The 22966-nt window shown below is 51.7% G+C and overlaps 9 protein-coding genes across 9 annotated transcripts; 2 read left to right on the top strand and 7 right to left on the bottom strand.

The window, feature by feature from the left end:
• Positions 1-3960: 3960 nt before the first annotated feature.
• B0T23DRAFT_385846 (uncharacterized protein) lies at positions 3961-4515 on the bottom strand. Its single transcript, XM_062837566.1, has one exon. It carries the CDS (start codon positions 4296-4298, stop codon positions 4035-4037), a length of 264 nt encoding a protein of 87 aa, XP_062689547.1. The 5' UTR covers positions 4299-4515; the 3' UTR covers positions 3961-4034.
• Positions 4516-7517: 3002 nt separating this feature from the next.
• Positions 7518-9446, bottom strand: B0T23DRAFT_205445 (uncharacterized protein). The gene has a single exon (XM_062833463.1). The coding sequence runs from the start codon at positions 9228-9230 to the stop codon at positions 7704-7706; it is 1527 nt and encodes a 508-aa protein (XP_062689546.1). The 5' UTR covers positions 9231-9446; the 3' UTR covers positions 7518-7703.
• A 1016-nt stretch (positions 9447-10462) lies between these two features.
• Positions 10463-11032, bottom strand: B0T23DRAFT_385840 (uncharacterized protein). Its single transcript, XM_062837565.1, has one exon. The coding sequence runs from the start codon at positions 10985-10987 to the stop codon at positions 10565-10567; it is 423 nt and encodes a 140-aa protein (XP_062689545.1). The 5' UTR covers positions 10988-11032; the 3' UTR covers positions 10463-10564.
• An 819-nt stretch (positions 11033-11851) lies between these two features.
• Positions 11852-13180, top strand: B0T23DRAFT_446148 (hemolysin-III related-domain-containing protein; the record flags this gene model as incomplete). Its single annotated transcript, XM_062840951.1, has 3 exons — positions 11852-12469; positions 12534-12764; positions 12829-13180. The coding sequence occupies 3 exons, from the start codon at positions 11852-11854 to the stop codon at positions 12985-12987; spliced, it is 1008 nt and encodes a 335-aa protein (XP_062689544.1). The 3' UTR covers positions 12988-13180.
• A 98-nt stretch (positions 13181-13278) lies between these two features.
• On the bottom strand, positions 13279-15776 carry B0T23DRAFT_205420 (uncharacterized protein). The gene is made up of 2 exons (XM_062833462.1): positions 14455-15776; positions 13279-14379 (listed from the first exon to the last, which is right to left on the bottom strand). The coding sequence occupies exons 1-2, from the start codon at positions 15677-15679 to the stop codon at positions 13388-13390; spliced, it is 2217 nt and encodes a 738-aa protein (XP_062689543.1). The 5' UTR covers positions 15680-15776; the 3' UTR covers positions 13279-13387.
• A 366-nt stretch (positions 15777-16142) lies between these two features.
• Positions 16143-17273, bottom strand: B0T23DRAFT_446146 (putative monocarboxylate transporter protein; the record flags this gene model as incomplete). The annotated part of the gene is made up of 4 exons (XM_062840950.1): positions 16143-16492; positions 16562-16756; positions 16802-17063; positions 17105-17273. The coding sequence occupies 4 exons, from the start codon at positions 17271-17273 to the stop codon at positions 16453-16455; spliced, it is 666 nt and encodes a 221-aa protein (XP_062689542.1). The 3' UTR covers positions 16143-16452.
• Positions 17274-18274: 1001 nt separating this feature from the next.
• Positions 18275-19458, bottom strand: B0T23DRAFT_323100 (uncharacterized protein; the record flags this gene model as incomplete). Its single annotated transcript, XM_062835335.1, has 2 exons — positions 18275-18869; positions 18929-19458. Coding segments are annotated over 2 exons (1125 nt in total), but the record flags the coding sequence as incomplete, so codon positions are not given.
• A 1504-nt stretch (positions 19459-20962) lies between these two features.
• B0T23DRAFT_205326 (uncharacterized protein) lies at positions 20963-21583 on the top strand. The gene has a single exon (XM_062833459.1). It carries the CDS (start codon positions 21070-21072, stop codon positions 21526-21528), a length of 459 nt encoding a protein of 152 aa, XP_062689540.1. The 5' UTR covers positions 20963-21069; the 3' UTR covers positions 21529-21583.
• Positions 21584-21639: 56 nt separating this feature from the next.
• On the bottom strand, positions 21640-22806 carry B0T23DRAFT_323363 (uncharacterized protein; the record flags this gene model as incomplete). The annotated part of the gene is made up of 2 exons (XM_062835351.1): positions 21640-21831; positions 21967-22806. 2 exons carry the CDS (start codon positions 22804-22806, stop codon positions 21640-21642), a joined length of 1032 nt encoding a protein of 343 aa, XP_062689539.1.
• Positions 22807-22966: the final 160 nt, after the last annotated feature.

The raw sequence follows: 22966 nt of genomic DNA, 5'->3' as shown, positions 1-22966 counted from the left end.
ATGGCTTCCCGACTCCCATACAAGGCTTTAAAGCAGAAGCCAAGCTAGAACAGGGCCAAGGCAACAAGGCATGGAAGGAAGCAGGTGACATCCTCGACGACGAGCGTCCCATCTGCCCCTCCATCCATCCATCCCAATAGGGAAGTCATGCCTCCCTCTATGGAGGGCGATCCATCGTTTTATCCGACTTGTTTATTACAGCGGGATCAACAACAATCAATTTCCGGAGCTGGTGATGACGGTCGACGGTCGTCATTCATCATCATCATCATCATCATCATTGCTGCGGCACAGTGCATCCAGCGGGCAATATCCGTTGGGAAGATCCCCATGGCCCCTTCATTCCAACATTATCAATATCAAATCACTCTCAGCACTTTACAAGCTAGACAAAGCACCACACGGTAATCTTTGACGAATATGGCTGTTAAGCTCCGACCACTATACCATTCCCGGGAGTCATTCTGCGTGTTTCTAACCAACAGATTCATTTCCCACGTTGTGATATTGTCCTTTATTCAAATCATCACACTTGATACAAGACGTGGATATCCTTGTTCGGGAAATCAAGATCGTGCCCGCGTACAACTGCACTACACTACAACAAAAGACTCTGAGTCTGGGGCCCGGAAAGTTGCCCAAATGTGGAGACTCGCTTCTGATATGTACCTCTGCCCTGGAGCTGGAACACGACGGCGTGGGCCGGCAAGCGGGAAGGATTTACAGTGGGGAGCAAGCCTACACTAAAAACACGATGATACAGTGGGGTTCATTTTCTCTGTCTTTCACTTTTCTCCATTTCCATGGCCCATTATGAGATACGAAAAATAGCCCAAAAAGAGCAATCACAAGAGACATCATATGCTGCCGACGCCGGCCGGTCGGCTCCTCTGGCTGGGCCTCTCGGTTGATGAATGTGGATCGTGGACTGTTGATTGTCACAACGACAAGGTCAGGGGCATCAACAAGAGCCAGGGGTCCCCGATCCAATTCCCGCCCAAGAGAAAAACATCAAAACAAGAAGGAAGAATGGAATGAATGGCATGGGCAGAGCCGCAGCCCGAGGAGGAGCTGGAGGTGGTTGCCGAAACAGAGCGAAAAAATGGAGGAGCAAGAACGCAAGAGAGTTCCAGAAGCACCCCACTGGGCACTCTGCCCAATAGTGAGAATCCACTCCTATCTCACAAAGTGGAATGCCCCTGTCATTGGTCTGATCGATCAACGGTTTCCGACTTGTCTCGTTCCTCCGGGACGGAGACGGAGAATCTCTGGGGGCTCCAGTTTTGTTGATGCCTTCTCCAACGCCCAACTTCTAAAGCCATCCACTGAGATCACTGCAGTACCCCTCCAGCTTGGGCCCAAACAAGCTGCTGCTGCATCGACTTTGGGCTGGCAGCTGGCACTACTGCTGGCTAGCAAGAAGCTCCAGAAGCCAGCAGCTGTTGCAGCAACAGCACAGAAAGTCGGTGAAGCGTTCACGGTAGCCACTCACACAGGCCTTTCAGAAAATAGCTCTTGTCTCTGGCCAATCGACTTTGCTAGTTGCCAACGTGTTTGTTTTCTCATTACCAAATCAGGCATTGTGTTGTCTTTTGCATCCATGTCTCCATTCAAACAAAGAGCTCTCACTAGAAACTCCTTCAATCCTTGTAATCAGTACACTCTAGACAGCTGATGAGCTGTTCCGTCGTCCATTCTCCTCCACTAGCTCACTCCCATACTCACCGCAAGAGTCAGCATTGCAGGTCGTTTGCAGCGCAGTGGACAGTTGTCTTCAGCTGATTCAGTACCCGAGTTCCACGCCGTGTCGACGGCGTCGTAGGCTCGTAGCTGTTTGCCGGCACTACAGTCGGGCATTCCTTGGACTTCCGGGTGTTCGGTTGCGGAGCTGTGTAACCTTCGCTCTTGAGATCGGCAACAAGCACACTCCACGGCTTAGTCTATCGAGACTACAGTGTGCACTTCACAAGTATCGATAACAGTTACATGTACTTTGTGTTAGTGTGCATACGAAGATACCAGCTTCATGCTAACAACAGCACCTGATTTCAGCAGTTAGAACTACGCAGTATACCACATATGTAAGTCAGGCTCTCATTATGTATCAAACATCTCGACCTGGAATCTACCAAGCAAAATCGCACATCTCACTCCTCAAAGCCACCAGCAACCGATGGGTTACCCAGATAAGTGGACATCCCGCGCCTCTCCCATTCCCAGTGTCACAGTGTAGGTATGTCTGTCTCTTTAGCCATACACGTCAACTTGGGCCGAAACTTTCGGCTGTGTCAGTAACTTGATCGGCCGGAAGTCCGTCACGACATTTCGAAGGACCGTACGTGCGGCGGCTTCTGCTACCGGACCGGGAATTATCACCAAGTCCTGCCCCAGGCCTGGATGTTTGGGTGTTTGGGCAATCTCCAAGGCATTGTTCCCGCTTTGGCGTCGCTCTACGATCACCGGTCTCATACTGTATTGCTACGCTGTCCTGCATTCCCCGTACATGCTACGCAGTACTGCAGTTCTGTGCAGTCATGCCCGAGCGGCATGATTTGATGGAGACTCCGGAAGGGGAACGGACGAAACGGATCGCCATCTCTCAAACACACAAAAAAAAACGCCGACATCTGCCGCCATGTTACTAATATAGCATAGATCTCGGAGTCCTAATGGATCCCAATGGGTCCCAATGGGTCATCCCACTGAACATCATTGATCGGCAGTGGTCTAGACGAGACGAAAGACCAGAAAAGCTGGGAAAGCGCCTGAAAATATGATACCTCGGACGACAAAACCTAGCAAACTGGGCCGACGTACATTGGTTAGTTTTACAGTTGGAGCTTGGACGGCATCAGGAGAATGGGGTAAGAAAGCAACTGCCCTAGCTCCGCGCGTTCATGGGTCAAGCTATTTAAGTGTTTGCATTAGCGCATTATCTTGGGGCTTGGGAAGGGCTTGGGGCTGGGGCCGGTGGCAGAGGGATTGATGAGACGGCGTCTGTTTTCGCTCCTCTCGTCCAGTCAATAAGGGAGACTGCACTGGCTGGAATCTGGATCGGACCCTTCCTTGTCTCAGCGTCATCGCCATCATCGTCGTTGCCGGCCGTTCTCTGATCTCTACTTCTTGCTGGGTGCTACGTACTTTACCAAGCAGTCAGCTACACCTGGCTTCATCGTGCCTCTCGGAGCTGTTTACCAATCGTGATGCGGCACCTTCCGCGAATTCAGTGTCATGGGCGTGCGTGGGTGTGAAGGTACTCTGAGTGATGGTTGGGTGGGATAGCCGACAAGCGGCATGAACAACAGTTGTTGTCGTGCATAAAGCTGGGACTGGATAACATACCCTACCACCAGCCACTATCGTCGACACCACTACTACCACCACCACAATACGTACACCACATACCAACCGTCCATTCCAAGATGCATCTCGCATATGACCCCACTGGCCCGGGCGTACCGTGAAGCGTGAACGAGAGGGAAAGAGAGGGTGGGGGAAGAGAGAGAGAAATGGCCGCGCGCTCTCAGCCTCCGGTCGGTGATCCATCAACACCCCATCGCATCTCATCGGTGCTACTACCTATCTGGCAGGATTGGCTGGAGCCCTGTCTCCTGCTGCTGGGTACTCGGCCGCTAACTCCCCATCATCTGTCACAGGAAGAGGGGAAATGCTCCCTCACTTGGCGGTGAAGGAGGCAAAGGGCAGTCTAGCCTTTCGGGCCCCGTCTCATGAAGTTACTGACTGCAGATACCATGATGTTACTGGTGCTTTCGTCGTCGTTGGCCTGTAGCCTCACGATGTTTGTGTCTGTGTCTCACCCCTCCATCTATCCCCATATGGGGCTCACGAGAGCTGTTACTGGGGAAGTAGACCATGATGGACTCGGGCAAGGGCCTCTTTCACCCCGGAAGATGTGGGTTGGGTGATCTATCGTATCAATCATCCTCCCCCCCCCCCCCCAATTCACCTGGGGAATTCTTATCTCGGCTCCCGGCTTATGAGGGCTGTCTTCAGTCAGTCTCAACCGTTTCCGGTCATGTGCAGTTTAGATGAACAGCGGGGAAGGGACGGAAGGGCCTGGCTGCCGTTGAGTTGGGTGTGCCGGGTTGTCCGTTTCTCGGTCTCTTCCTCCACCTCCTCACCGTTTGCTTCTGGCTAAAAGGTGTAGTCACGGCATAAGGAAGCACATGCACTGGCGCTATGCACACAGGCTCTTTGTGTGGACTGTACCGCCTGTCAGCAGCACAACAATGCACAAGCAATATCAGCCCTCCCACCGAGGCATGACAGCGAGGCATAGCAGCTAGACTAGGTGGACACTAAGGTCTGGTTTTGAAACTTCAGCTGTCTTGTGGTGGTTTAGTTGATAGTAAGACACATGTACTGATTGCAGCACATGATGCTGATTGGTTTGAGGTGATCTTACTCTCTAGGTATCTACACCGATTGTTAGCAACGTGCACACTCAGTTTGTTTACCTTCATGGAGTAACCATATGATGATGTTTCAGTGGTCAGATATTGTATGTTTGCGTGTCTGTTATTCTCTACGTCCACCAATGACATGATTCCCCTACGCCATATGGAGCGACACGCTCGGCTTCCATGTAGGGTTCACTGAATTCCTAGACAATAGTGAAAACCATATAGCCAGGCAAGGCCGTGGTACCCGTCCATGAAACAAAACAAGCATAGGCTTGCAGCTTACCGTTGTCTCGGAGGCTCCGGGAGAAAGGGGGGCAGGAAGGCCCACCTTCAGCCGCGCCGTGTCTTAGCAGACGGCACCTGCAGCCGACTTAGACTACACTACTGTGCGGTACTTGCACATCCCATATACGGAGCTACCAAAATGTTAAAGCAGGGCAAAGGCAAGGCATAAACAATAACATTTTCGAGCTTGGGCCGTCTTAGATGACGGTAGGTGAGGCTGAAGCCACCGAGCCGTGAGACGGGAAAGTGAACACAGTTGAAACTCGATCGAAGTGGCTCAATCATGGCTTTGGGCTCCTCTTTCATGTCTTTGTTTAAAGACTACAAGATGGAATGGTGGTGTGTCTCGAGGCTCGGAGGTAGTACGCGTTTGAAGTATAGTTGGTGAATAGTCTTGTACTCGCTCGATAATTTAAGTAGTCTCGGACTCGAGATGAGTAGTCTCTTAACTCTATTGTGTGATCCTCGGTTCTGCTGATCATGTTCTGTCTTAGACTTGGCTAACACGCGTGACGCGATGAACGAGGCTCTTTCGCCTCAATGGCAGAGTCCGAGCCATTGGTGGTGGCTTTCGGAACAAGCGAAAAAAGACAAAGAAGGACGAAGGGCACACGGGTAGAGCCACTCTTGTTCGACTTGTGTCTTGTCAATCAGCCACTCCAACAGTCAACTTTCGGCAGTTACCACTGCAACTAAGAACAAAGAGAAGCAGGAAAATATGACCGAGGTGGCGCACCGAAAGGCACGGAAACGATACGGGGACACGATGATTACCAAAAGTCAGGTTTTCATCCAGCCCGGACAAGTCAACCGCGCCCGTCCGGCACAAGCGACTTTAAGCGCCATACCTGATGTTATAAGTCATATATGTGCAGTGGGCAGGACAGAACTCCTTCAATCGGTCGGCCAAGTGAGACAATTATAGACGGTCACTGCCGAAGCCAAACCTCCTCTTTGTGAACACACGGCAAGTATTGCTCCCTCGGCGAGTAATGAGTTGCAGTTGATGATTACGACAGTTTAAGTTTTGATTCTGTGAAGGCACAGATACCTAGAGGTATTCATGGCGGTAGTCATCGATCTACCAGCGCTAGGAAACCGTGTCTGTATGCCGTCTTTTATACGAGTGTCCGTACCCGTATCCGTAGCTTAAATTATACGTCACTTGTTCTGATGAAAGAACACGAGTCAGGTTAGATGCTTTGGGATACGTAACATGATAGCTCAGCCATATCAATAGCGGCCATCAATTTCTGCCGCATGTCTTCGGTATGGAAAAATGCACACTGCGACATTACGGGTTCAGTGTTTCCTATGATAATCAAGCTGATATCACATCTGACTCGAGCCTTACCGGGCCAAAAGACATCTTTGGGGGTCCGTGTCTGGGAAGGGAACATAGCAGTTACACCATCGGATGACTGATTCACATTCTATCCTATGCGCTACCATTGTTACTTTAGTAAGCGCTTCGGGGTTTAGGTTCACCTGAAAGGTACCGACACCCAGCTTAGCAAAGGCGGTAGCCGTAGCTATAAGCGGACAGTGAACCTGAACGAATGTTGGCGATTCCGATTATCTCTGAGTAGAATAAGCAGCCGTGTATGTGCATTGACCGTGTGGTGGTGTGGGAGTACGTAGCAGGTAGGTTGCTGGGTCTCTTGACTCAATGTTAAGGGTCAACCATTCGATGTTTTCCTCGAAGGTTCGGGAGCGAATGTAGACGGTCAACTCTCCTGGTGGATATCGTCGTAACTGGAATGGCACTTCATACATTAGCCAAGATGCTCTGAGCGTCCGAAGGAGGGCGCTTTGAGTAATCTAATGTGGCCTACCGTTAAATAGAGAATTATTTTTCTCAGTCATGAACAGCTGCTGGGTAAGGTTGGCTGGTGAATTGCGGCGATGCTGTCCATCGGACGACAGCGCTGACTTGACCTTCCGCACCTCAAATTGTAGCATTTCGTTTCTACGAGAGTATGTACATCTGTGATCGCATGGCTTCATGCATGAACGCAGAGTTGATTATCATGTATGAAATTTGACCTCAAATTCTCGGATACTAACCGCCGTCAGATCATATGTCATGGGCTATAAGCGCGCGTGTTGCGACTTTTTATGGTGACAGTGGAGTGAATTGCTGGGACACATAACCTTTGACTTATCCGACGGGTAGAGATGAACATCAAATGCTCCTGGATTGATGAGGCACTTGGCGCAAATTTCAATGTTCATATGACGGGGGGGCTGAATTCAGCTGGAGACCATCTCTGGTCCGGAGACTTACCGTCGTGGACTAGATTGATATCTTGAATGGGATCGATCTTGACAGTCTACGGGGGCTGAGGCACGTGCTCTCGAGGCGCAGCGATTTGGGTCAGGATGTAAGAGATCAATCAAACCTTTGATGATACTCTCAAGAACAAGAAGAAAAAGAAAAAAAAAAGGAAAAAAAAAAAAAGAGGATCGTGTAAAACTTTTGGACTTGAGAAAAGAAAGGATGGAACAAATAGTAGTAGATTCCGGCCTTGAAACATCGAGAAGGGATGGCCAAGGTCTTCTTCTCCATCTACACCCAGGTTATCAGCGGTAAACACCGACAGGCACACCGTCCTTTCCATGAGCTGCTGTTGTGAGCCGCTCCGATTGTTGGCGCTTCGCCATTGCCCACTGCGTCCGATTCATCGGCAACCTCTTTTCCCGCGGGCACCAACGTTGTACGCCTCTTCTGCAATAACCCCTTTATCGAACTCCATCCCATTCATTAATGACATCCTGGTCCCAAGTGGAAGGGGTCAAAACAACAGGTCCTTGTCCCAAGACAGGCCATCTCTTTATAGTCACAACATACAGCTCCTGGAGGATGGTCACCAAGCTGAACATGATCAAGAATAGCGGCACAGGGATAGTTACAAACTCGTAGCTTTCGTAATGCGTCTCGAGAGCCTGCAACGCATCCAGCAAAGTCGTAGGATCATCACGCGCGCCAGCTTGTTAGCGGCCTGGCCCAATGAGCCCGCCAGGAACATACGGATCGGGCTTGATGGGTTCCCCAGGAACAGTTGGGTCGGGAGCAAGCGGACCGCCGAGGATGGGGTTACCGGGGGCGAGTGTAGTCCAGCCAGGAGCACCTTGACCACAAAGCTGTATGGCCGTAACGAGGATCTGCTCAATGTGGAAGATGTTGGTCGGCGCCTTGGCGGGGCCCCCATAGGCGGTTGTCAGAGCGGCGAGTGCAGCCTTGAGACCGAGAATGTCCAGGAGCTGGCAGCTGCCTGTACCGATGGTGATCTGGCGCTTGGAGGAGGCAAAACCAGAGGAGACGGCGCCATCAACAGGAGCACCGTACAGCTCGAGCAAATCAGCCATCTGTCGGAGGACAAGCCAGGTGATGGAAGAGGGTTGACCGCCTTGGCTAGACCCAAGGAGCAGGTGATATGACTTTTCCAGTCCGGCAAGGTCAAAGTCTGCGGCAGGCTGAGGAGTGGCAACGGCTTCGGTATCAACACCTCGCTTCTTGTCGGAGGGCTTGATGACGGTCCATGTGCCATCGGGAGATTTGACGATGGCGATGCCACATCCGGCAAGGAAGCTGGTCAACTTCTGGATAATGATGTACTCCTGCACTGTTGGCTTGGGTTTGTGCAAAAGAGTCTCGAGAGCAATCTCGGCACCTTCCAGCCCCGGGCAGACTGAACCGTAAGCGCCAACAGAGGGCGCATCACGCTTTCCGGGGACGAAACCAGTCTCAGTTCCCGAGGGTGCAGAGATCTGGTCAATACCGGCTAGATACTTGAGTGCAGACTTGATGGCTTGGATATCGGCCAAATCTTCATCAGTCTTGTTCTTTTTGTTCTGGAGGGAAATCAACTGCTTCTCAAGTTGTAGGATAACCTTCTTAGTGTCGGTCGCGTAATCGCCAGGCAGGAAGAATGACCGCTTGCCGGGAGTGAAGCCAGTCTCAGATCCAGGCGGTGCGGAGATCTGATCGATATTCGCCAGGTACTTAAGGGCAGTATTGATGGCGCGAATATCAGCGATGTCCTCAGACGTCTTGTTGTTCTTGTTTTGGAGAGCCACCAGCTGGTTCTCAAGCTGAAGGATCACTTGCTTGGCATTGGTGGCATACTCCGCCGGGAGGCTGAATGATCGCTTTCCTGGCGTAATCTCTCCCGGAATTGGGAAGAATATACACGGGGGTTGTTCGCTGATGGGAAGAGAAATCTCGCAGGTAGGGATCTCATCACCATCACCGGGATGAAAGTCGCTGTAGCCAGGTCCCAAAACTTGTCGTTTTTCTTTGCCGGGTCTGATGATACCCGGAATGGGGAAGAAGATGCAGGGGGCTTGCTGAGAGATGGGGATGTTGATGGAGCAGGTTGGAGGGGCTTTGCCGTCATCGGGAAAATCGCTCCAGCCACCTCCTACGGAGGTCTGACGCTCCTCTACCTTCTTGGAAGCTGGCAAGGCATGGACGACATCAAAGCCGAGCAGTGACAGAATGAGGCTTGATCCGACCATGATGGCGGAGGAATGGGAGGACTGCCGGTGCTAGTTGTTGTTGGTATTCATCAAATCTGGGCAAAGTCCATGTCTGTAGAGAACAACTCTAAGCGTGATCGAAGTACTGTATGGATCTTGGCCTTGTTGATATAGACATGGCATTGTCGGTTGCTCATCGTTCGATGCATGCCAAGTACGCTTGCTGCCTTCATTAACCTCCGCTTGAAGCCAAGTAATATTAATAGCATTTCGATATCGATATTTTGGATTAGATCCGTCCGATACTCCGGGCGGAACAGCATACGACGTGGGTGATGTTGCGATATGGCGACATGGTGATATAAGTTTGGTGGCGACAATATCGAGGTAATATGGAATAAATGATATCCAAGGTATTGAAGGCCTGGTGGTGATATAAACCGCTTGATTTACCCGACCGGCCGGCATCATCACCCAAGGACCCAAGGTCCCAAGCTCTCTTGACCCGTGGCCCGGACTCGTGTGGCCAACCGAAATGTGCTCTGGTTGGGATTTAGACGCAGATGTGGGTGAGGACAAGGGGACGGGCTATTTTCGGACTGACATAGTGTTTTCACCCACCTTGACCAACTTGGCGTGGGCGACGTGCTGCTTCCCATCCGTGGTTCATGTATGAATGGTGGTAGATATCGCAGCGCACACTCCCGGCGACCCGTAACATTTGTCGCAGGAGTTGGGAGATGGAAACTGCGTCACATTCGGGGCGCTTTTGCTCTGTAAGAGATTGATGATGCCGAGGTGGTGAAGCGGTGAGAGTCGGCGACCTGTCTGTCTGCTTTTCACGAACAGCCCTCAGCTTTATCTCGTCGCTTAGACACAGACTGTCTCAACGCTTAATTAGTAGATCTTCCGCACCCTCGTAATTTGGGTGTTTGTGGGCGCATGGCATCTCTGAACCGAACATGAAGGTGCCTTTGAACTTTGCTCAAACACTTGTCCTTGTCGAACATAAAATCACCACCTCAATGGGGGATGGACAGACACAGACCAACCAGACCATTGTGATAACGAAGGCGTATATTGAAGAAGGGTCGAGACTGAGAAACACACAAGGTTGGTTTCCAAGAATAGAGAAGAGGTTACTCCGTGTGGGTTGTCTTCTCGACCTTATCCAGGTAACCCGAGAGAGTCTGGACGGGCCATGACCGGAGTCGGTGGTTGTCATTCCCCTTCGGATGTCATCTGGGAGCCTTGGCTTTTTTTTCTTCTTCTTTTTTTTTTTTTTTTTTCTTCCCCGGGGGGGAAAGAAGCTGTTTGTGCGGCACAGCACATGGGAGTCTGTCAGGAATACAATGGTGGGTTGCTTTAGGTTCTCACCTCGTGTCTCCGTTAGTTTTTTCGTGCCTCTCTTTGACCTGGGGAATATCATGCTCCCGTCGGCACTTGAGCTGACTGCAGAAGTTTGGGCGAAGAGGCAAGAAATGTGACATGTATCGTTGGTGAATGGATTTATGCACTTGCATTGACGAGCTTGAGGCCAATCGCACACCTGGTCCATTCTTTTGAGAAGCAGTTGAACAGGTGGTAGCTAGATGAGTAGGTAGGGAGCGGCGACGGAGCGCTGTCCGCTTGGAGCTGAATGGGCGGTTTGTGTCTGTCTTTGGTAGAGGGACTGCGAAGTGAAGCCAGTGTGGTTGGTGGTGGGACAGGACCTGAACCATCGATGAGGATGAGCTGGCGAGAGGAAAAAGGGTCAGGTTTCGTAAAAGGTGACATATGATGAAAGCTGCATCCATGCTATGGAGGACATTTTAGGCAGGAGGGCAGATATCAATCGCTTCCATTGAATCGATCCTTCCTCTTCACTTCGTCGGAGAGTGTCATGGTTTTCAGTGAAGTCGTATTTACCCGATATGCGTTCCTTCCTCCACACTACAGCGCCCAGGCACCATCGTGCCAGGCGATCACCAGGCGGCAATCAGCTGTCACACAGCTCCGGAGAACCGTGCCTCAACTCCTGACACAGCAAGTGTCCACCCAACAAAAAGATGGGGAAAGCGGCCAACACAAAATGACGGCATCAAAAGCATTACACGACGGACACAAAACAACGCTACCTCTTCCCAACAAGCGCTTCTTCCTTCAAAGCAAGTGATTCGTATTGGTACAATACCACTCGCTACATACCTACCTAGTCTGGTAGCAGCTTTTACAATACACGAAGCTTGTAACGCCATTGCTTCCTTTGGAAAGTGATGTATGTCGCCGAGTGTACCTACCTCGTTTCTTGTAGTGGCTACTGCAAGCTTCCTCTGGAGTAACACCGCGGTTCGGAGGGCCGGTGGGGACACATGGGCTTTGAAGTGGAAATCCGTCCGGATCTCTGATTGTGGGAACAGTCGAGGATCATGAAAACATGACAGCCCACCAAAGCCACCATGAGCTCAACAGAAAGCTGGAATTTGCCTTTGACATGTGCATACAACGTTGTCTACAAGTATAGCTGTGCTAGTAAATTGATTCTCATCTACATCTTGATACTTGACAACCACTGTCTCTAAACAAGCCACAACACCAACACCAAACGAACACCGCGAAACCGCAAACTCTCTAAGGGGAATAATAATAATAAAAAAAAATAAAATAAAAAAAAAGACATTATGCCGGCCGGAGACGCGGACTCCGACCCTCGGCAGCCTGGCGTCTCACTCCGGGAACGTCGCCGGCCCTCGACCGCCTCGATCGCTTCCGCCTCCAGAGTCTTTTCCTCCGCCGCCGACTCCCTTTTGGAAAGCGCCAAGGATGTCGAACATCGGATCGAGGACGCCTTGCTGGTGCTGTGGGATGAACTCCCCCACTGGCGCCGCGATAACCACTTCATCCACTCGGGCTACCGCCGCACCTCCAACAGCTTTCGGAAATCCTTCTGGTCCATCTTCTACCTCCACAATGAGTTTGTCAACATCTGGACTCATCTCCTAGGCGCCATTTCGTTTACCTTTGGCGGCTTCTTTCTCTACAATGCCATTGCCCCGAGATATGAGTCCGCCTCCGAGTCGGACGTCCTCGTCTTCACCTGTTTCTTCTTGGGCGCTTTCTGCTGCCTGGGTATGAGCGCTACGTACCATACCCTGTCCAACCACAGCCCCGAGGTGGCCAAGTGGGGAAACAAGCTGGATTACACTGGAATCGTCTTTCTCATTGTGGGGAGCTATGTGCCAACCATGTACTATGGCTTCTTTTGCTATCCTGCCTTGTTGACTTTTTACCTGAGCATGGTAAGTTGAAAAGAAAATGAGACACTTGTCAAACTGGTGTTGACAAAACATCCAATGCTTACAGATCTGTCTCTTGGGTCTTGGGTGCATCACCATCTCCTGGTTTGAACACTTCCGCACTCCCGCCTGGCGTCCTTACCGTGCCATGATGTTTGTCGGTCTCGGCGCATCCGGAGTCGTCCCCATCCTGCACGCCTTGACTTTCACCTCCTTCACCCAACTAGATGAGCTCATGGGACTCAGATGGGTCATGCTTCAAGGGGCCATGTATATCTTCGGCGCCCTCCTGTATGCTGTAAGCCCTCAACTCTTATGTCTTTTTATCCTCACTGCCGGGTTCTGACTAGAGCAAACACCAGGTTCGATGGCCTGAATGTCGGTATCCCGGTCGTTTTGACATTTGGGGCAGCTCCCATCAGATCTTCCATGTCTTTGTCGTCCTGGCGGCAGCCACTCATTTACATGGTATGGCCAAGGCTTTCGACCACCTTCATGCCGTCTTGGGAGGCACCTGCTGAGACCCGATACAAGTACTATGGCATGTTGACTGCGTACTAGAAGGTAGAATGTGTGGAGATAGATAGATAGATAGATAGATGAATAGATGGATGGATGGATGGTAAAAGTGATTGACTCAATCATTTTTTCGAAACTGATGCTGCTCAGGGCAAATGAGGTCAATTGACCAATGTAACAAGAAGCGACTCGTTATATTGGTACACTTGGCGCTGTTATGTATCAGGGTTAACTATGGGCTTGACACGTATTATTCAGTCCATGTGCTTACCCTATTTCGCCGTCCGGTGGATTGTCGTATAGTGATCATGCTTCGCTTTGGATCGTGAGATAGTCATTTCCCGCTTTTGTATATTGGGCATTACTCCCTCCGTGGCTCGGCAAAGTCAACAAATCCTTAGTTTACTGCACTCCAAGATCCATCACCCTGATAATACCCGAAGCCATTGCACACGCCGCCCAGCAGCTGTATTGCATGTTCGGGTTCCATACAATCGTCGTTAGCCTGGTCAGCGGCTCATGGGTGACCACGCGCGATGCAAGCTTGTCGTCGAGCTCGGCCTCCCGATGCAGATCCTCTACGGTGCCTCCATTCTTCCTTGGTCGGCCCTTTTTCTTTCCAGACGCCGTTTTCATTCTTTCTAGCTTTTTCTTCCGGTCCAGCTCCTTGCGCTTCTCCGTCCTGGGATCGTCATTGGGCTCCGGTAGGAAACCTTGCAAGATCCGGACCGCGCCTCTGACGGGACGACTGCTGTCTTTTCCCTGAAGTTCAGGACGTCTAATCGGCCTGTATTCGTGTTCCATTACCTTGATTTTTTGTAAAGGCTCCCCCTTCTGCTTGAAAAGCTTCTGCAGAGCGTTGCAAGAGAACAACGAGCCATCTGCACAGCCGGCCAGCACAAACGGGTGCGTAGCTCCGGCAGAAATGCAAGTGATAGTGTTCGGACCCGTGCAGATACTACGAGCTTGGCAAAAGAAGCGATGGTGTAGGAACGCAATCGTCGTGTTGGGCGTGGAAGATGGGTAGAGAGCCATGAAACCCTGCATGGACTCGTTCCAGCAAAGCATGTTCGGCTGGAAGCTGATAGCGGGAACAGGGAAGTATGTGAGTTCGGAGCTTGGCTGCGACAGGTCGGTCAAGGTTGCACATCCGCCAACGGGAATCGAGGCCACCAAGTAGGGATTTGACGGGTAGGCTGAGCAGATATCGATCACATACGTGGTGTGTACTCCGACTCTTTGTAGCATCTTTCGGGGGAAAATGGACCACAGTGTGACAGACCCATCCGAGTGACCGAGGGCGATGCGGTTGATATTCACCCAGCTTAGACAAGTCACCTTGTTGTTGTAGTCATCATCGATGCCAAGGGTGACAACAGGCGATTGTACCCATTCTAAATAAGCACTCTATTAGCCAGGAAGTCCTCAGAATATCGGGTGGAGGAAACATCTAACTACGTCTGACTTACCGTAAACGGGAGCGCTCCCTTCTTCAACCTTCTTGACGTCAATAATCCGGGCCTTTCCATCTCCTGTAAGTATAGCTAGTAGCCCATAACTACCGACTGACTCAAAAGGCACGGGGCACCACTGCAGTCGCTTTGGCCGGCCCCAGCTGAAACACAATGTCCTGATCAGCCGCGCTGGAGTGGTGGAAGGTCGAGCCAGCGTTTTGCCTGCCTCTTTTGGTGTGAACTCCCAAAGCTGGACGCAGCCTTCAGCCATAGCACCGGGGTCTTGGTGCTTATCTGCACCGTCTTCTTGTCGCCTAGGTTCTTGATCCGCGAAGGGTATGCTTGCGATGGCGAGAACTTGCTTGGCATTGACGAGAGATGGAACCCAGCCCATGGCAAGCGGAATACTTCCAATGTCGAGCATCCAGCCTGTTGAGCTCTTGTCTTGGTCTTCGGATGTGCTCGTTGGGAGACCAGAAGCCGTTATCGGTAAACTCTGGCCTTGGGCAAATCGGAACTCTCCCTGGCGATCCCAGGGCCCAATGAAGGTAACAAGATCACCTCCGGCTTGAGGAATTAGATGCTCCCCCTCATGACTAGAAAGCAAATGGCATTGCTGTACCTCGGGACTCTTGGCGTAGTAGTTATTGTACCATCGAGCAGCGTTTTGTTCCTGTGTCCGCTCGAAGGCAGGCGCGAGCCATGGACTGGGACAGATGCCTTGGGGTTCATGAGGCAAGTACCTGGGTGGCAGAGCGGGAAATTCGGCCCATCGCATCTCCAAGTCCCATATGATCTTGATGCGGTTGTACTCGGGCCCGTACATGGAGTCGCGCAGGGCACTATACCGCGCATATCGCCTCAAGGGACCTGCGTAGACACGGGTCACAATGCGTGTCTCGAGGGGGTAATGAGGAATGTCATGGAAGCCTTTGCGGCTCTGGATCATGCCAGCGCCCGTATTACGGTGTTTTTTGGGCTGGGAGGACGCATCGTTCTTTTTACCGTCAGCATCGCCATCATCTTCATCGTCCTCGGCCTCGTCTTCTTCACTGGTAGGATCGGCCATGTCGGCTTCTTCATCCTTGTCATCCTCTTCCTCCTGAGCGGGCTCCGGGGCAGCGAAATCCTCATCGTCGGAGTCCTTGGATGTGACGGGGATTGGCTCGTCCTCATCATCGAAAACAATAGGTGCCTCAACGTAGCTCTTTTTTATGCCTCTTGTGGTTCGGCGAGCCATTTCGGATGAGCAGAAGCCGTCGCTTGGCCTCAGGTGTGTCCCCCTTTCGTCTCCGTCGCTGCCCGGACCCCTTGGGTATTCGGTTTGTCGTCGAGACGCTTTGGTGCAGTTGTGAGACACACACAAGCCAGGAAAACAAAAATTAAACAATGCCGGCCAAAATCAGCCCGTCTGCATGCAGCTCATGAAAAACGATGCTGATATTGATGTCGGGACGATTGGTGCTTCTTCCTTTGGTCTACTATCTCGGGACTCAAATATTCCCGGGTCCAAAGGTTCAGACTTTTTTGAAGTTGAAGATAGTCCATAGTATATTTATTCAATCTGGGGAAACCGCAAACTGCTACTGGTGGAGTAACTTGTACATAGTAAAGCACACGCCACGCCAGTGAATTTCAGTGGGGTTATCTCCTGGAACAGTGGATATCAAGCTCGCCGGGTTCCTGATCGCCAAACCGCAACCCCGCAATTGACCATTAACAGTCACGTCACGGACGCAGATCAGATCAACAACATCTTGTGCAACCTTTTAAAAGAATTAAAAATAAAACTCCACTACGCCGCCCTATGTTGCCATGTCAAGCTTTGCACCAGCAAGCCGTGATTATTGTCTTCTCGATATAAGGCAATCGACTGAGTTAAGCACGATATGTGGCTATTTATATCAGGATCTAACTGCGTCACAGATCCCAACACCAGTGTATGTATGTGCATCCATGGTGCGCTCACAGCCGTGGCCCATGACGACAATTCAGACCTTGCCCACAATGCCTTCAGGAGTGGCCAGCTTGGTCGCAAGCGCAACAAAACCTTCTAGCAAACAGATGGCACCACGAAACATGGACACTTCGAGAAGCCCTCATGTTGGCTGATGTTGCGGACCGATCAGGCCTCCAAGCGCGCTGATGGCCATGCCCATTTCCATAAATGGTTCCTATGTCTTGCTGGCTCTTGGTGCTCATGGAGAAGGCGGCCGATGTCCCGGAGATGATGGTGCCAGATCCGAAATTAGACGCGACCGAATAGACACTAAGCGCTGCGCCACTTACAGCCGAGTTCGTGCAGAAGATAATGACCCTCGTGGAGATGGCCTAAAGGGCGTAAAGGTTGAGTCGTCCTTACTTGTCGGCCGAGATACCAGGGATGACATGGCTAAACGTCGAGACGGCGCTAAGGATAGCGAGCAGGTGTTTCGGCGTGAGTATAAAGAAGAGCGGAGTGAACATACCAATGAAGATGAAGAACAGAGATGCGATAAGGAGAATGCATCCGGTGTCCTTGCAAGCGGCCGGGATATAGAAGTCCGTGGCTCTCGGGGGCAGACGGGCCTTAACGACCATGCAAGGGAAGAGCATGAAAGGCATCACGAGGAAGCCTGTGATGCCTACGGACAACCCGAAGCTGGAGTTGTTGAGCAGCGGGGACAAAGCAATGGGATGACGATATCGCCAACAGAGGATCCGGAAACCACCACTCTCAGTGCGGCTGTTCGCTTCTTGTCAAACTCTTTGAATACCGCACCCATTGCGATGCCCATTAGCACCCCTTGGACGAGCATGACTTGCCAGTACTTGTCACAAAGACTCAACAGCATGACGCACAACAGGTGAAGAATGGCGGCGGGATGGATAACCTGATGATGGGCATTTGTGCTTACCAGAAGCGATGCGAAGACCGAGACGAAGAGGTCTGTCAGGATGGAGCACTTGTGGCAGCCAAATTGGTCGAACAGTGAATAAGCCGCAGAGGCCAGCTGAGTGCGTCCCCAAGGCGGTGGGAATCACTGGCGAGACAGACTTCTCATGACAGTTTTTACTCATCATTTTCATCCCTTCTTTTTATCCCATATGGGTTGTGCACACGACCTTAGGCTGCCGAGGAAGGTTGGGTGTTAAAATCGCTGCTGTCTCGACAACTGGCCGGGCACGGGTACCAGTCGGCAACCCGGGGATGACGGATGACAAAGGATGGAGGCCGCCCGTTCACCACCATCGTTCGTTTCTTGCGGCTCTTTCCTCTCCAGAACGGAAACCCGCATCGACCTCAACATATGTTCAGTCAACAGGCCCGAAGCGCAGCAGTGTGAGTGGTATTCCAGACGGTCGTACTGTACGCAGGCCATGAGCTGGCAGTGTGCACTGTCGCATGGGACCAAAGGTGCTTGGAGTTTGACTGGCGGCGAGGTCCGCGGGGGGCGGCGAGCGGGCGAGGCGAACAGACAAGGGACGTCAAGGTGGAAACGTGGAGGTTTGGACAACATGATGGAACAGACGGCAATCTGCATGATCACCCTTCATCAAACTTTCAATCAAGCAAGCACATCCAGGCGCTCAGGGAAGGAGGCCCCCTTCAGTCCAGTCTGGCCGCCTTTTCTTCTAGGCCTCGCCTGCCCAATGCGTCCTCTTGTCCACCTCCCTCACTTCCCTTGTTTCCTTCCTCGCACCTTCTTTCCGTTTCCACTGCAATACTGGATAGAGTATGGCGACGTGAAATTGCAACGCTTGACAGAATCGAACTCGAATTGCTGTCGGCCCAGATTGACGAGCCCATCAATCATCCTCGCCACTCTCCTCGACCTTACCCGGATCTCCGACTTCATTTTTCATTTGTGCTCCTGCTATCTTTCACAGCAGTCCCCGTCGTTCTGCCGGCCCTGCTTACCACTGCATCACAGAGTATCCAGGGGCAACTGCCTGGATTGCAATGGCCAGCCTTCGCCTTCTTCCTCGCAACCTCGGCGGCCCCATCGACGGCTTTGACCCGAACATCAGCAACGGCACCTGTTACAGGAAGACTTCTTCGAAGACTATCGCCCTTCCAAACCACTATGTCGCCTGTGGCAATGCGGCTCTTGGCCACGTCGGGTGCTGCCAGCTCGGCGACATGTGCCTCGAGGAAGGTGCATGTTTCGATGCAGACTTCGTCACCACCTACGTCGCTGGTTGCACAGACAAAGATTATGAAGATCCCATTTGCCCTCAAAAGTTTTATGATGCCACTGTCTGGTCCGGCCTTATCTACTGTGACGATGACTTCAAGTGGATGCCGTGCATCCAGAACAACGACTATCCGGATTACATCACGAAACCCCCAGCCAAATGTGACAAGGACAAAGTTTGTCCCAACACTGACGTCTCCGCTGCCTTCCAAACCTTCACTGCCAGCATCATCCCCAATGTCGTCAAACTTCCTTCACATCTGGACGAGAGCAGCCTCAACTGGCTCGTATCCGACCCATCCTTGGTATACCACAAGCCCAGGACCACCTCAGTCCAGACAATCACCTCCTCTCTAGATTCAGCAAGCTCCCAGGCAACCTTCACGGCTGGTACGGGTTCTTCCACGTCTACTCCATCTGCTGTTCCACCTAGACCCACAACAGCTTCCTCGACCGATGACTCCTCGAACCTCAGTACCGGTGCCATTGTGGGCATAGTCAGCGTTGCTTCGGTTGTTTTGGCACTGGTGGGCCTTGCCATCTTCTTCGTAGTCCGCCGACGAAGAGCAGAGGATGAACACAGCCCGTCTGGTGCCGACGGGTCTGCGAACACGGCCGATGATGTGCTAGGAAAGGAGTCCAAGTCGCCAATCTCGCCAAATGGGAACTCGGAAGATCTACATGCGTCCCCGATTATCAGTGAACTCGACCCCCAGACTGACCGCCCATGGTCTTTGCGTTCAGAGTTACATGGACAGACGGTATCACCCTCTGCCTTCTCTCCAGCCACCACAAGTCCTGCCTCGTTCCAGCCATCCCCATTAATATCCGAGGCTTCGGAAGGTCAGGGTTATGCTGTGGGACATGCACACAAACCGTACGGTGGAAAACATCTTCAGTACATCAATGAGTTGCCTGGTTAACGGCTCGACTGATTAGCGGCGTGTGGGGGTACCTTAGCAAGGGACCCAAGGGATTCCATTTTTCCAAGAGGAAGGCAGATGTGAAATGGATATAGGCGGAAATCTTGGGCGTAATACAAGCGGTCTTTTTATGGTGGACGAGTGTCAAGATCGGCGACTCAAACTTTTAAGCTACCAGTTCTTTTTCCCGTTGTTTTGAGTATAAGTACACACACGTCGAGTAGAAAGCAAGTCAGAGTTTTCGACCAAACCTTCAAGTTTCCCTGTTTTCTATCGGCATACACTTTTGTGATGTGCCAGACCGCACTCATGACAGTGCTAGGTGACGGGACAGTGAGCAAGGTTGACGTAAATTTAGAGAGGACGAGATAAACGCCAGAAAACCAATCGAGTGTCGAAACACGCTCCTGCCTTATGAATCACGGATCCAACATGATGGAAGGTTGAATTAGTCCGCAACAGTAGAAGCGCTGGAAGCGAGGGGACGTTGGGTCATTCATCATTTCCCGTTATACCCCCCCTCTCCGCCCCTTTCCCGGGGCCAGGACCAAGCCTTTCGCAAAGCCCAACTTGAGCTCAATCGGAGGGATGCTACCAGGCAATCTATGCATGGTATGCCTGATAGCAGCTGGCTTTAGGATCATTTTATGATTCTCAGTAACAGATTGCAGAAGATTTAGGGGGATCTCATGATGAGTCTGGCATTTGCTTCCATCAATATCCTCCGTAATATGGTATAGGTCCATGAATGATACATGATGCCAGCTGTCCCACATAACCGTCACTCAGTTCAAGAGGTCATTGTTCCCCGATCTTTCTCGTCGACAACTAATTACCCGATGTCGGCTTCGCGGGCATTCTCGACTCTTGATAAATGCATCTTTGCCTATTCTCACGTATTGACTACCGTTAGAGGCCGTGATGGGCTCCCTACTCCAATCACCACTATACGCAATCACATATTCACTCCGCGTCTCACATCACCTGCTTATAACAATGCTTAATGATACACACACCTATAACACGCGACATTTACTCCCCAGAGGCTCTGATTGACAACGCATACCTTGCCGGCTTGGTAAGACGGCTAAACGGTCTGTGAATACACTTCCTCGGTTGACTTCTGGAGGCCTAGACAACAGCCCCTCTTACACCCTTATACCACTTAACAGCCGTTTATGTCCTCCGACAAGGTACCGGATCGGCACCGGTTCGCATAGAGTTGAAAGCAATAGGCCATAATCCCGAGCCCTATTTGCATTACTCATATTGGGCAACAATCTTGAATTGAACATAACTTGCTCACGCAATATCATCCATAGCCTTCATCATGGGCATCTCCTATCAAACCCGCGGACGATGAACCCATTTCGTTTCGATCAACAGCTCGAGGAGGTGGGTTCAATGCCATGCACTTTTTTAGAGGAGGAAACAGGCACCCGTCCTGACTGGTAGGAGGAAACTGCTCACTGCAGCCTATACCAGGGTGAACCCCGTGAAGCTCAAGTTTGTGCATCACAGAGGCGTCTATGAAGAACTCCCCCTTGTTGCCTTCAACAAAGAAGCTGAGTGGTCTGACAAAAGAAGTTTCCAGGCCGCTAAGGTGCAACTTACCAAGCCCTGCAAATGGAGAGGGTGGACATATTTTGCTGTTCCATGGAGCCAATACCGACTTGATCGTCCTCTGCAGTATTCCCATTACCCCTCTACCTGGAAGCCAGGGTAAAAGCCCCCCCCCTCCCCCATTGGAGCCTTTCGAGCACTGCGAGCACGGCAAGAATGCCGACACCTCGTACAAGAACCTTCTCCCAGAGGGCACCACCGTAACTCACCTCACCCCCACTCTTGGTACTAAGGTAAAAAGGAAGTCAGCTCAGCGCCTTGGCCAGCGCCGGCATGGACGAGCTTGCTCGGTTCGTGGCGGAGCGCAAGGCTGTCGCCTTCCATGGTCAAGATTTCGCCAACTCTGCCCGTCGAGGAAGCTCTAAAGTTTGGCGAATACTTTGGCCGGTAAGACTTCGAAATCTTTTGATCATGCTTCAACCCGGGGAATAATGTGGCTGATAGTGGGAAATGCAGTCATCACATCCACTGGTGTTTTAGAGAAACGGTATCTCGTGCAATGAGGTGGCACTTTGGCTGTCCTCCGTCTTGACCTCGATTTTGATAACCGGAGAGCCGGGTCTTCGTCGCTGGGCTGCCCTGCGGGAACGAACTCGGGAGAACAAATCAACGTCGTCTTCCTCTTCATCCTGGTCGCTAGAAGTATACTTCTTGTTGAGCCTGTTGGTCTGTTTATGAGAAGGAGTAATGGGATACGAAGTCCTGTCTAACCGCGTGCCTTGATCACTGGAGGCGCGCGAAGCATGCGCCGATGTCTGAAATGGTCTACTTTCGGTGGTATTTCGGGCAGAGAGCATTGAGACTGATGGCATTTCGGTAACTCGAGCCCTATGGAGCTTTGGGGACCACGATGTGTGCCCATCCAAAGCCGAGTCATCATCCTCGCTGTCGTCGCCCTTGTCTTCACTTGGTGGCTTTCGGTTGCCTAGTCTCCCTTGCATATGCACGGCCAGGTCCAGTGACGGATTCGAACGGGTTGCGGCTCGGAACCCAGCTGAAGCGCTCAGGGAACTCAATGAGCGGTGTAATGGGACCTTCTTCTTCCTTGGGCTATCCATTAGGCCCTGCAGCGAGGTGCCTGTCCAGGGCTTGTCTTCGGAGTCCGAGTTGTGATCAACCCGTTTCCCTAAGACCTTGGCTAAACCTCTCGGTTGTCTGGCAGCCGTTTCAAGTCTGGCATGCCTTCGTTTTACAGCACTCGTTGGTGCGCCCGTGACAGGACGTGAGATATCATCAATGGTCTCAGCATTCCTGGAACTCGCAAGGTTCCTCAGCCGCTGGTACTCGGCGGCGTGCAAATGGCGAGTAAACTCGCCGGCCACGGAGAGAAACTCGTCCTCCACCATGCGATACCTATCATCGTAGCGAAGGCCTTCAATCATAAACTCCTCTCTCGGAGGCTCAGGTGGCGGCGATGTCGATGGAAACCGGGGCAGATGTGGACGACGGCTAGTGTCTGAGCCTCGTGCTGTATTGCCAGGTACAATATTGAGCCCATCTGCGCTCGTGCTCAGCTTCAGCTTCGCTTTGCTTGATGATTGCGCGGCGCGAGCCGAAGGTGATGATGCGCTGGGTTCTGAGGCGGGAGCAGCAGCAGTCTTTTTTTGACTTGGTATAACTTTCCAGGGCAGTTGTCGTGGCATGGCCGGTGACGTGCAGGGAGCTGCGCGTGTTAAGTTAGGTATATCAGCCCCATCAAGGATGCATCTGAATGCTTGTATACAACAGTGCTGATCAGTTAAATGGATGACGGAGTGTCAGTCGGTGCCCTGTATACCTACGGACCGTACTGTGCAGGTGCTG

The sequence above is a fragment of the Neurospora hispaniola genome (assembly GCF_033458365.1).
Source record: "Neurospora hispaniola strain FGSC 10403 chromosome Unknown B0T23scaffold_7, whole genome shotgun sequence".
NCBI classification, from domain to species: Eukaryota; Fungi; Ascomycota; class Sordariomycetes; order Sordariales; family Sordariaceae; genus Neurospora; species Neurospora hispaniola.
Note: the sequence above shows the minus strand (reverse complement) of the source record. Positions and strands in the feature narration are given on the sequence as shown.

Excerpts from the sequence above, each read along its gene's own strand:
- B0T23DRAFT_385846 (XM_062837566.1), bottom strand. The coding sequence starts at position 4,298 with ATGCCTCGCTGTCATGCCTCGGTGGGAGGGCTGATATTGCTTGTGCAT.
- B0T23DRAFT_205445 (XM_062833463.1), bottom strand. The coding sequence starts at position 9,230 with ATGGTCGGATCAAGCCTCATTCTGTCACTGCTCGGCTTTGATGTCGTC.
- B0T23DRAFT_385840 (XM_062837565.1), bottom strand. The coding sequence starts at position 10,987 with ATGGATGCAGCTTTCATCATATGTCACCTTTTACGAAACCTGACCCTT.
- B0T23DRAFT_205420 (XM_062833462.1), bottom strand. The coding sequence starts at position 15,679 with ATGGCTCGCCGAACCACAAGAGGCATAAAAAAGAGCTACGTTGAGGCA. Across the intron at positions 14,380-14,454 it reads AGGGAGCGCTCCCGTTTACG|AATGGGTACAATCGCCTGTT; the intron begins GTAAGTCAGACG and ends GTGCTTATTTAG.
- B0T23DRAFT_205326 (XM_062833459.1), top strand. The coding sequence starts at position 21,070 with ATGAAGAACTCCCCCTTGTTGCCTTCAACAAAGAAGCTGAGTGGTCTG.